Source organism: Diabrotica undecimpunctata, chromosome 5 (genome assembly GCF_040954645.1).
Source record: "Diabrotica undecimpunctata isolate CICGRU chromosome 5, icDiaUnde3, whole genome shotgun sequence".
Classification (NCBI taxonomy): Eukaryota; Metazoa; Arthropoda; class Insecta; order Coleoptera; family Chrysomelidae; genus Diabrotica; species Diabrotica undecimpunctata.
This window is the reverse complement of record NC_092807.1, coordinates 66822740-66836079: the sequence shown is the minus strand read 5'-3', so window position 1 is coordinate 66836079 and position 13340 is coordinate 66822740. Positions and strand designations below refer to the sequence as shown.

The 13340-nt window shown below is 35.0% G+C and overlaps 1 protein-coding gene across 2 annotated transcripts in view; it reads right to left on the bottom strand.

The window, feature by feature from the left end:
- The window catches only part of LOC140441362 (rabankyrin-5), a 456167-nt gene that overhangs the window by 65252 nt on the left and 377575 nt on the right, over positions 1-13340 (bottom strand). For both annotated transcript variants that reach the window (XM_072532038.1, XM_072532039.1), the window contains one exon: positions 9375-9592. In XM_072532038.1, coding sequence (XP_072388139.1) covers positions 9375-9592 — 218 coding nt within the window. The remainder of the gene's footprint in view (positions 1-9374; positions 9593-13340) is intronic.

Below are 13340 nucleotides of genomic sequence, written 5' to 3'. Positions count from 1 at the left end.
CTCGCAAATAATTAAAAACTGACCCAAATGTTGGATGACTGGGAGTTCGACGATTAGGAAATCTCCTGCGATATTCTCTACTAGCAGCCCTACCATTCCCATTACAGAATCCATAAACAAATATTACGTCTGCATATTCTGTGGTCGAAAACTGATGTGGCATTTTGAACGAAAGTAACAAAAGCTCTACCAAAACTAACACAATGTACTTAACGTAGATATGACAGAAGAAATATGTATTCTTGTACACATAAATAACAATTGATAATGACAATAATGACAATGGGTATAAAATATCAAGAAACGTCAAACGGTCAACGCCAACCTTCATTTTAAACTTTTTTAGATTTATTTTTATTTAGTACAGTTGATGCAATGTATTATTATTTGACATAAAATTTTAATCATTTACAATCAACAAAAACTAACACATACAACAGGTTTGACTTTTTAATCAATTTAATTTATTATTTATCGAAAATAATGCCCCAATACGATCTATGAGTAAAAATTTAAAATTGAAAAACAATTGATTCTATCGTAGAGATAATACAAAGTGACAGTAAAGATGTTAATTTTCTAGGTATTAGATTATGTTGTAGGAACTCATTTTAATTAAAATGTTTGAAATTTATAACATTTGTTTAAATTAATACCTTATAATTTGATACTTCATTATGGTTGTTCTATTTTTGGTAAGATTTGATCGTTCACTAAAAATTTAATAAAAGTGCGACAACATTGTCGCATATGTCGTTTTCATTGGCTATTTATGTAGTTTGAAAATCACTTATTGCATTTAAAAAAAAATTATACAGGGTGTAATATTTAATACGAATCCCTAAATTAATTTTTCCAAAGCCAGTCCTGGAATTTTTTAGTTTAGCTAATACCAGTCGAATGCTTGATAGTAGTGTACTGTATCATGCAAAAATTAAAAAAATAAAATGAACCGTATAAACACTACAGTAAAATGAAATAAATGGTCAATTACACAAATCACCCTGTTAATTAATAAAGACCTCCCTGAGGGACTCTACATATGGTAGAAGTATGTAAAGTTCCTCATGACTCACCCTGTATATATATATATATATATATATATATATATATATATATATATATATATATATATATATATATATCGAGAAAAGAAGTACGACCGTCAATCCAATTGTTACGATAAATATCATGGTCTAAAATAACCGTAAATATATTATGACTAATTCTGTTTTGTTGTAGAAATTTCGGCGAAGGATCTAGAACCAAATTATAATGAATCATCCGATTCGAGGTGTCCAGGTAGACCGAAATTAAACCGGTCTGAGCTTCTGGGGAGATCGCCGCCGTTCTCGAATAACAGGATTTCCTATATAATAACGGAACTTTAATTGAAGAAGTCAGTTGATTGTAAAGACGCGCTCGCGATTTAAATGTTACAGGTGCATGTCGGACCGCTACAGGTGAAAATGCTAACATTCATAGAGAAATCCAGGTACAATTTGGAATTGGAGCAGAAAAGTTCGTCAATACTGTTATAGTTGCTGACATCGAAGAGGCTGTTATATTAGGAATGGACGTAATGAATATGCATGCATTCCAATTGGATTTTAAGAATAAGGTAATCAAAGTTGGCAACGAGGAGGTATTTCTTCATCCACATAATGACAACACTGTGCAAGCAGCCATTAAAGAAGATACAATCGTGCCTGCGAGAAGCGAAACGATCATAGTAGCGCGGCTACAGGGAATTGTGGACGAAGGGAGACCTGTTATGATGGAGCCTTGGAACCACGACGATGAGGTTGGCCGTGGAATCATAATTGGAAAGGAATTGGTGACTTCGGCTAAGGAAATTCCTGTGAGACTTATCAATGTCAACGACTACCCAGTGACCATAAAGAAAGAGACAAAAGTAGGAACTTGTGTACCTGTGACATCCATAATCCGTCAGGCGACAACATCTGATAATTCCAACGACAAATTCGACCAAATAGTTGCAGTTGCAGGACAGTCTCTAAATCAGATGGAGAAAAGGAAATTAAGGGAATTTCTTCGGCAGTATCGTGATATTTTCGTACCGAAAGGAGGAAAGACGGGAAGAACTACCGTTGTTAAGCATAAAATTGATACTGGTAATGCTAAGCCAATTCGTCAAACAGCTCGACGATTACCACAGGCGAAAAGAGAGGAAGCTGAAACGATTGTTCAGGAAATGAAGAAAGACGGGGTGATAGAACCTTCTACGAGCCCATGGGTCTCTCCGGTGGTCCTGGTTAAGAAGAAAGACGGAACGACGAGGTTCTGTGTGGATTACCGTTTGCTGAACAACGTTACCAAGAAAGATAGTTATCCTCTGCCTCGGATCGATGACACATTGGACACATTGGCTGGAAGTAAATTGTTTTCTACTTTGGATTTGAAGTCTGGATACTGGCAGGTAGAAATGGACCCAGTAGATAAAGAAAAGACAGCCTTCACCACAGGATCTGGATTGTGGCAATTCAACGTTATGCCATTTGGACTCTGTAATGCTCCTGCGACATTTGAGAGGCTTATGGAAAATGTGTTGAGAGGGTTATCTTGGAAAACATGCCTGGTTTATTTAGATGACATAATCGTCTTGGGGGAGACATTCGAAGATCATTTGAGGAATTTAGAAAACGTTTTTAATCGACTTAAAGCTGCCCAATTGATGCTAAACCCCAAGAAGTGCCAGCTATTTCAAGGTAGAGTCAATTATCTGGGTCATATAGTCAGTAAAGAAGGAGTGGCCGTGGATAAGGGAAAAATCGATTCCATTAAGGAATGGCCAAAACCAACTGACAAACATTAAGTGAGAAGTTTTCTTGGACTATGTACTTACTACCGGAGGTTTATTAAGAAGTTTGCAGATATCGCTAAGCCATTAACGCGACTTACGGAGGAAGCAAGAGATTACCGCTGGGATACAGACTGCCAAAATGCCTTTGAGACCTTGAAAAAGCATTTAATAACAGCACCAATTTTAGGGTATCCACTGCCAGAAGGAGAGTTCATCTTAGATACAGATGCAAGTAATGTGGGAATTGGAGGAGTGCTGTCTCAGATTCAAGGAGTGCTGTTCTCAGACAGGAACGAGTCCTCGGATATTTTAGTAAAGTTCTTTCAAAACCTGAGCGGAATTATTGTGTCACGAGAAGAGAACTTCTAGCAGTAGTAAAATCAGTAGAGCACTTCTATCAATACCTTTATGGTAGGAAGTTTCTAATCCGAACCGACCATGCCGCCCTTAAATGGTTGATGCAGTTTAAGAATCCAGAGGGTCAGATAGCCAGGTGGATCGAACGACTCCAAGAATACGATTTTAAGATTGAGCACCGGGCCGGAGTTAGCCACAGAAACGCTGATTCTCTTTCCAGAAGGCCATGCCCAGCAGAGTGTTCCCACTGCAACAAAACGGAATCCAAGGAAGCAGCAGTGCTAAGAACAACGATGGTCAACGACGACTGGGCGCCTACTAAGATCAGAGAAGAACAAGAAAGAGATCCAGTTATACAGAAAATTCGAAAATGGAAAGAGGAAAACCGTCGACCACCTTGGCAAGAAATATCAAACCTATGCTCAGAAGTTAAGACGTATTGGGCCCAGTGGGACTCATTTATCATGGAAGATGGCTTGCTCAAACGAGTCCTGGAAAATGATGACGGTTCAGAGAAGAGAAGACAGTTGGTGATTCCAAAGAGCAGAATAGCCGAAGTACTTCGTCAGTTACACGACAGTCCATCAGGAGGGCATTTTGGTGTAAAGAAAACCCTTCAGCGAATTCGGGAACGGTTTTATTGGATGAACAGTTCCGACGACGTAAAAGACTGGTGTAAGAAATGTACTATTTGTGCTACGAGTAACGGGCCTTACCGAAAAAGGAGAGCTCCTATGAGACAATATAATGTTGGAAGCCCGTTTGAAAGAATAGCTTTGGACATCGCTGGGCCATTTCCAGAAAGTGAAAATGGAGGCAAGTACATGTTGGTAGTAATGGATTACTTTACTAAGTGGGTCGAGATTTACGCACTTCCCGACCAGAAGGCCGCCACCGTTGCAGACAAGTTGATCCAAGAATATATCAGCAGATTTGGAGTGCCTTTGGAGATCCATAGTGACCAAGGCAGAAACTTCGAAAGCGATCTATTCCAAGGAATATGTGATAGACTAGGCATGAAGAAAACAAGAACTACAGCGTATCATCCGCAATCGGATGGTATGGTAGAACGAATGAATAGGACAGTTGGCAAGTATTTGACAAAGATGGTGTCCGATCATCAGCGAGACTGGGACCAATACCTTCCGTTCTTCACAATGGACTACAGATCTGCTGTTAACGAATCAACAGGCCAGACACCAGCCAAAGTCCTATTCGGACGCGAAATGCGACTACCTTGTGATCTAGAGTTTGGGTGTCGACCTGGAGAAGATGTAGCAGGTGAAGATTATGTGATCGAATTACGAAGAAGAATGGACGATGTACATGAGTTGGTCCGTTCCCACCTTCAGATCGCTAGCGACAGAATGAAGAAACGGTACGACACACAAGCCGAAAAGGGTTGCTTTAAGAAGAACGACAAAGTATGGCTGTATAATCCCAAGAAACGAAAAGGTTGTTCTCCCAAATTGCAACAGTTTTGGGAAGGTCCATACCTCATCATGGAGAAGATCAACGATGTCATCTACCGAATAAGCAAGATTCCGAGGGGAAAGCGGATGATAGTACACCATAACCGGCTGGCGTCTTTCGAAGGTGACCACGACGTAGATGAAGAAGCGGAAGTAAACCAAGTCGAAGATGTGTCTGACCTCACGTTTGAGGAATTCATGGGTGCCTATGGAGGTACCGGTAAAGCAAGACATGGTGTTACCACTGAAGAAAAGCAAGATCTACTCGCGCTCCCCGATGACCACTCGCTGGCCCTTACCATCCCGGCCAGTATCAAAGACGCACCAGGGTTGGCATCCGTCTTTCGAAAGAAGTTTGGTCGAGTTGCAGAACTTCAATGCCAAGTGCCAGCTCCCGGTAAAACCTTGAAACTCCAAGATGCATCACGTTACCTTTTCTACCTGGTAACAAAAGACACTGCCCGTGACCAACCTACCTACCGAGATGTATGGGAAGCCTTACTTCAATTGAGAGAGCACGTACTAGAGTCCGACGTGCAAAAGTTAGCCATGCCAAAGTTGGAGTGCCGCCAATTAGATTGGAGGGTTATCCGAAATATGGTGGAGGAGATCTTCAAAGACACCGAAGTCCGGGTGTTAGTCTGTTGCAATCCGCATAGTTACTGGTGCGGAGAGAAAACCGTCCCTTGTCATTTTTATACAACTGGAAGTTGTAAAAGAGGGTCCAGTTGCCGATACCAGCATACAGTTCCGGTTCCAGTCCCGACAAGGTTCCAGGAGGAACCATCTTTTAAGAGGGGGGCAATGTTACGATAAATATCATGGTCTAAAATAACCGTAAATATATTATGACTAATTCTGTTTTGTTGTAGAAATTTCGGCGAAGGATCTAGAACCAAATTATATTTAATAATGTAATGTAATGATCCGATTCGAGGTGTCCAGGTAGACCGAAATTAAACCGGTCTGAGCTTCTGGGGAGATCGCCGCCGTTCTCGAATAACAGGATTTCCTATATAATAACGGAACTTTAATTGAAGAAGTCAGTTGATTTTGAAGACGCGCTCGCGATTTAAATGTTACGTTCGCCTATATAAATTATGTATGATTCGTCAAATAAATTGATATAAGTTATCGTGCTTTTTAATAAATTAAAATAAGAACCTTTAAATAAAGACATTATAAATTAAATAGCAGTTAAATAAAATTCTCATTTCACAATATAAATTAAGGATCACTCGGAAGAATGGTGGGTTTTTTCGGTCAAAGGGTGGAGAAAAAGGACAAAGATGATGGCTACTTCATCTATTTATTGAAGACGTTTCGCTTTCTTAATCAGAAAGCATCATCAGTTCATCTAAAAAGAACAATATGAAAAAACCCCTCATGCATGGAAAATTTGTTACATGTGTTTCCTTAAAAAAATATGTAGCAGTCAGTGATATTAAAATTGTAAAGACGCTTAAGTAAATGGACATTATACGATTACGATGTATAAACAATAAATTGAACTAAATACAGTTAACAATTTGTTCAAACTAAGCACAGCAAAAAGAACATGTGGTTTTTTATACATGTATAAGTAAAAAAAAACATTGAAAAAGAGTATGAAGAACTAAGAAAATCAGAGATGCACTTCCAACAATATAGCAATAGTTATGATTTAATTTTAACTTTAGGTAGCATTATTAAAGTAATAAATATTGAAATTGAATAATTTAATGTATAATGAAATTACCACTCCTGGCTTCTTGAATGCTGCCGGTAAAATGGTGTTATATTAAAACAAACGCGCAACAACGTGAAAAGACGTGGTCAATTGAGGTCATCTTGAGGTCATTAATTATGACAGAACAACAAGGTGAAATACCAACCCTAATAATAGAGCGGTTTATTTAAATGATAAGATGAGTTTGGGTGACAACCTGTTTGTAAGGAACCAATAAATGAAAGGAAAGGTGGTTACTAACACCAAATTTCCCCCCAGTGATCGGTTAAGAAAAAACAAACAAACAAGTGAGGTCAATCCAAAAACTCATATATAAATCGTCAACGTTGTGGCTGGTTAATCAGCCACAGGTGAAGAAATTATAATTTCCAACAGTCCAAGGTTCATACACTTGGAGCTGCAAATGATAAAGGATTCTATGAATCACATCAATTATATAACTGTATTAAACTATTTGATTAAAAACAATTAATACAAATCTGTGTATATGCAACACGTGATTATGTCAAAAGTAATGCAAGTTGTATAAGTGTAAGCTGATATAAGTAAGAAATATTTCTTATATTCTATTTTATATTTAAATTTATTTTATATGTTTATAAGTATGTGTAATGCAACGAGTGACTATGTCAAAAGTTGCATAAGTGTAAGTTAATATAAGTAAGAAATATTTCTTTGTTTTTTATTTTATTTAAATTTATTTTAATATGTTTATATGTATTTAAATTATTTAATAAGAAAATATGGTAAACCTGTACACCTTAAAGGACAATAATAAAGTAAATAGCTTATTAAGCCTAATTCTGCAATATTAAAGCATGATATATTTGGCTCAAGTTACTAATGTCTGTTCTTTTATTAAGAGCATTAGGGTGTTTAAGTATTGAACACATTTCCAAAAACTATCTTTTGACGAGATTGCGTTCTGTGCCAAGAATCTTAACTTCATTAAAGTCTATCTTATGCTTGGTATTGATAGCATACTGGGCAAGAGCACAAGTATGTTTAGATAAATTGATGTCATTACGATGTGTAGTAAGGCGCCCTTTCAATGATCTCCCAGTCTGACCGATGTAACATGAGTCACACTCAGCACAAGGTATGTGATAAATGGTAATAACTTGTTCCAAAAGGAACAAGGGTGTTTTAGTTTTTGAAAACAAATTTCTAACAGTCTTAGCATTCTTAACAGCAATTTTCACAGGTATGTTATTCTGTTTATACAGTTTAATAAGTTTCTCAGTAACTTGAGGAAAATAAGGTAAAGATGAATAATGGATAGTAGGAGTCCCAAGGTCAGTATCAGGCAGAACAATGCTATTAATTGAATTATTTGATATTATTCTAAGTTGGTCACCATTGGGTATGTCATCTAAAGAGGAGCCATAGCTTTGTAAGTAAAGGTATTTATTAATGAGAGAGGATGGATAGGAGTTCTCAATCAGAATACTTCTTAGTAATTGAAGTGATTCCCTTCGATTAATCGGATGTGTCAATCTATTTAGTCGACAGCTTAAAGCTTTAATTAAGTTTAGTTTATATTTGAAAGGATGACAAGAATGGTAGTTGAGAAACCTATTAGAGGCCATCGGTTTCCTATACTATCTTATGGTTAAGGTGTTATCTCCCATTCTAATGACAAGCATGTCTAAGAAGGGAATACTATTGGTGACGGGGTCCTCAAGTTCAGCAGTGAACTGTAAGTGAGGATCAAACTCATTAAAGATAGACAAGGTGGCCTGAATCTTGTCTGGGAGTAAGGCTAATAATAAATCATCCACATACCTCTTAATAAAAGGGATTTGAAAATCAAAGAGACCCAAACGGTCAGATACCAAATCATCCAGTACAAAATTAACTAGGATAGGAGAGATATATGTAATAGGAGCATATCCATCATAATTATGTAAATATTGTACCTATGCTAGCCTATTGAGCTACCTATGGGTTCCTCAATCTCTCCTATCCTAGTTAACTTTGTACTGGATGATTTGGTATCTGACCGTTTGGGTCTCTTTGATTTTCAAATTCCTTTTATTAAGAGGTATGTGGTGCATACATATGAATATGTAGTTTTCTAAAACATTAACTTCCTATAGTGAAACCATTCGGAGCAATATAAGATGCTAATAAATATTGTTTGAAAGACGTTTTTGAAAAAAAGTTGTTTACTTTTATTGTTAATGAAATACATTAAAACAAAAAAGAGTTTTTTTTATTTTCAATGATATAGGTTAAAACAAAAAATCTGTACTTGCATTTTTCCCAACTACATAATGTATAAAGCCCAAAGGATAACATAAACTATTGATTCTGCAATTGGAAGAATTCTCTCATTTTTGACTGCTTTAAATTGTTCAGTATTATTCTATCTATCATATTTTCTAAATATGTGAAACAGTTGTATTTATTGTAAAGAAGTTTATTGCGGGCGGCAGTTATATTTATTGCGGGGCCGTTTAATAACCTCGTAATAACCGTGTGTTCATTATAGAGGGAGCATATATATATATATATATATATATATATATATATATATATATATATATATATATATATATATTATATATATATATATATATATATATATCTATATCCATCGCTCCGTGCGTATACGATATGAAAGCTATGCTTCACGTTCTTGATCACTCCCGTAGTGATTTACTTATACAATTGAATTAAACTTTTGAAATAACTCGTATAACGTAATAAAGTCCCATATTGAAAGTACATGCGAAATGAGGTTAAATATAATTAGATACAAAATACAGAGTAGAATACAGAGTGTCGCATTTAAAAAACTTATGTTTAGTTTACTGTAGATACAAAAATAATTACAAAATGTGAATGTGAACTACAGTTTCCGCAGTGGAAATCGAAACGTCAAAATAAGCATATATTAAAATAAAACTATGATTAATTCCCAGTAAAAATAGTAATGGTGTATTTGTGGTGCGTTTGTGTTTGTGATGTATATGTTTGTGATTCTTACCTTTGAGCATCCCTATCGTCTACTCTAGCACCAGCTAGAATTAAACTCCTAACTAATGTTTCGTTCCCATGTTTAGCAGCTAAATGAATCGGTGGCGTTAGCATTGGATCTTGTACTCTAGAATTTACGTCTACTTGTACTGTTAGTAAAAATAGAGCACTTTCAATGTCTCCCTTTTTTAAGGCTATATGAAGGAAGTTTTGACCCTTCGAGTCGAACTGAAAAAAATATATTACACAGTTATACCTACGTACCTACGACATAGTTATATCTTATCAAACTCGTACATATTTAAGAATAGTTTCATAGAAACAAATTATAGTTGATTTACCTAATAAAAACAAAGACCGTGGCACTTGGGGACTGTCGACAGAAGTGAATACTTCTTATAGTGTGTTATTACTACATGTAGGTTAATTAAATTTTTTGTTGCTTATTACCGAATGGTTAATATTTTTTATAATAACACTACACATTTAAGTTATTTAAAATTAAAAAAAATATATTTAAAGAATTTATTCATTATTTACATTTTTATTATTATCTTGTATTTATGCTTAATTATTTCATTTTGATTATCATTATATTCTAAAAATAATCATGAATAATGAAAGAGTATATTCATTAGTTTTCATTAAAAACTTACCACTTGTAAATACTAATAGTCTATAAACGACTATAACATTTTTAGAATAAACTTGTCCATTTTAATTAATTTTATTTGATTTTATTTAATTTTATATACTTTTTTTTTAATTGTATTTAATTTTGTTTAGTTTTATTTACTTTTTATATTTTTTAAGAAATCTGAATTACCAATATTTGACATTTCAATCATATTTTGTTCTTAAAATGATACAGTTGATTTATTGCTAATTATTCTACAAATTGATGATTCAAATATTGGTAATCAGGAATTTTACTACTTCACAGTAATTTTTTTTCGAAAATTGACAAAAATATAGAGTACTGTAATTGTAAGGTGAGATCAATGACGCATAATGTATATTTATTACATGTCACTGAGTAAGATAAACACAAACTTACTATAAACATAACATGACGTTTAACGAACGTAATTAAATAAAATTAAATAAAGGTAAATAAAATTAAATAAAATTAAATCATGTTAAACAGAATTACGTAGAATTAAATAACAATTAAATAAAATTAAGTAAAATTAAATAAAATTAGATAAAAGCTATACCTGTAAAAATGCTGCTATACCGTTTTTGCTTCATTTTCCATGTAAAATCCCATAAGAAAATGCTAAGGATCATTCTGTTCATTTTTTGAGCATTTTGTGGTGGGAGTAGAATAGTTCGTAGGATCGTGTCGTATGATGCATCATTGGACACGAGAGGGGGTAGCGAATATGTTGAGACAGAAAAACACACATTGCGGCATTGCTAAGAGGGCATTACATCGAATCTCCTTTGTTATTGGTCCGATTGGAGCGACTACCAAAAGAGCATTACACAGTGTCTTCATTATTAATGAACGTATAGTTACATACGAGATGTCAACGGGCACTATGGATAAAAATAGTTTAACTAAAAGACAAATTTTGATTTATTGACTTAAAGAAGGCAAATAAACGGCTGACCGAATCCTAACATGCGACATAGCAAATGAAAGGGGAGGATATAACGAATATATTAAGATAGAAAAAACAAAGAGACTACCAAAAGAGCACTACACATCGTCTTTGTTATTAATGAACGTATAGCAACATACGACATATCACATGACACATATTAGCTTTATAAATAAAGCATAATAGACATGTTTGCTTTATATATAAAGCATAAGAAATTTGCTTTATTGACTTGAAAAGGGCCTCTGACTGATAACAAAATAATTAACTAGCCTAATACTAACATATAACACATCAAATCAAACGATGTGAGACGTATAGTACATATAGTGTATATATATATATATATATATATATATATATATATATATATATATATATATATATATATATATATATATATATATATTAAACTTAGAGCTAAGATTAATATTATTATAAAAATTAATATTAAACTCACCAGTCTTCCGGGTTGAACCGCGTCGATATCCATTTTGCCGAGCTTTCGACATCCTCTCTGATGTCTTCTTCAGGGCTTCCGAGGTCTCAGTCTCCCGAGCCCCCAGACACTGCTACACTCACTAGTCACTTCTAGTTCACTCACTAGTTCACTACTACGACTGGGACCAGGGGACGGTTCATTTATACCGTCGATGGTGACGTGGCCTAGGTGGGGGTTAGGGTGGGGATTGGCGCGAGAGTTGGCGCGAACATTTCCGACAGTGGGATTTTGATTCGAAGATGGAGGGGGCGATATTTTGTTTATGAGAGGTCTCCATGTAGAAGGTAACCGTATGGCGTCATCTCTTTTTGGCGCCATACGGTTACCTTCTACATGGAGACCTCTCATAAACAAAATATCGCCCCCTCCATCTTCGAATCAAAATCCCACTGTCGGAAATGTTCGCGCCAACCCTCGCGCCAATCCCCACCCTAACCCCCACCTAGGCCACGTCACCATCGACGGTATAAATGAACCGTCCCCTGGTCCCAGTCGTAGTAGTGAACTAGTGAGTGAACTAGAAGTGACTAGTGAGTGTAGCAGTGTCTGGGGGCTCGGGAGACTGAGACCTCGGAAGACCTGAAGAAGACATCAGAGAGGATGTCGAAAGCTCGGCAAAATGGATATCGACGCGGTTCAACCCGGAAGACTGGTGAGTTTAATATTAATTTTTATAATAATATTAATCTTAGCTCTAAGTTTAATTGTACTAACCGCGGAAATCTTTCCGAACATATATATATATATATATATATATATATATATATATATATATATATATATATATATATATATATATATATATATATATATATATATATATATATATATATATATATATATATATATATATATATATATATTGTTATGATTCATTTTATCAATCAAAGATAGAATAAAAATTTGATTTTGTTATAAAACGCGGGCACATAAATTTTCAACGCCCTGTACATCGATTTGTAAATATTTGTTATAAGTAGTTTAAGCAGTGGGTTTATCCATAATGAGTTGTACCCTGAAGGACTGAAAAACATTAGTAAATACTTTAAAGTGAATAGACAATTGTTTCCCGGTATTTGTAGATATAATATTTTAAAAGCGTTTGTTTTTGTTTCGCTGGAAAGGCCAAAAGCCGCCAGGTACCTAGTTATTATATTTAAAAAGTAAGTCACAAAAAACCGTTATCTTTTTCAAAAAAAGTTGTTTACAAGCGATGCTTGGGTTTTTCTGATATCAATTAAGAGGCGGGATATAGAAATTTTCTGATTGGTTAGCGAGTTTGGAATGGGAAAAGAGAGTGAATGTTTTTAAAGTTTGGAGTAAACAAGATTATGATCTAATGGTCATCGGAGAGAAGCTGTTGACGTTTTGTGTAGTCAATTTAGAAGCAAGTGCCAGTAGTTTAATAATTATAAGTGATTGGCTGAAAGGTGGAACGAGAGATAGATCCAAGCTGAGAAGTCGAATACCTCCTGGATTCTATAAAGTCCAAGTGAAAGATTGTTAGTATATGAAAGAGAGAGAATTTTGGAGTTTCTGAACGAGTACTGGTAAAAGAGGCCTGATCGTGTTTCTGAAGAAAGAGTTTGCTGGTATGCTGACAGGTGGACACTTAGAACGGAGAAGGCTTTGATTGGTAGCCTAACATAATCAACAAGGGGGAGCTGTTCTGGTCGAAAGAAGACATCGTCGTGTGTAAGTTAAAAGGCCAGTCAATAATTTTTGACATAATTTTTTTTGTATGTTTCAAATAAAAGACTATACTATCAGAAGAATAAAAATTATCGCTATTTAAGATACCATTAAGTTTATAAAAGTTTTTTTTTTTACTTCAAAGGATAATTATAAATATTGCGTAATCAATTTA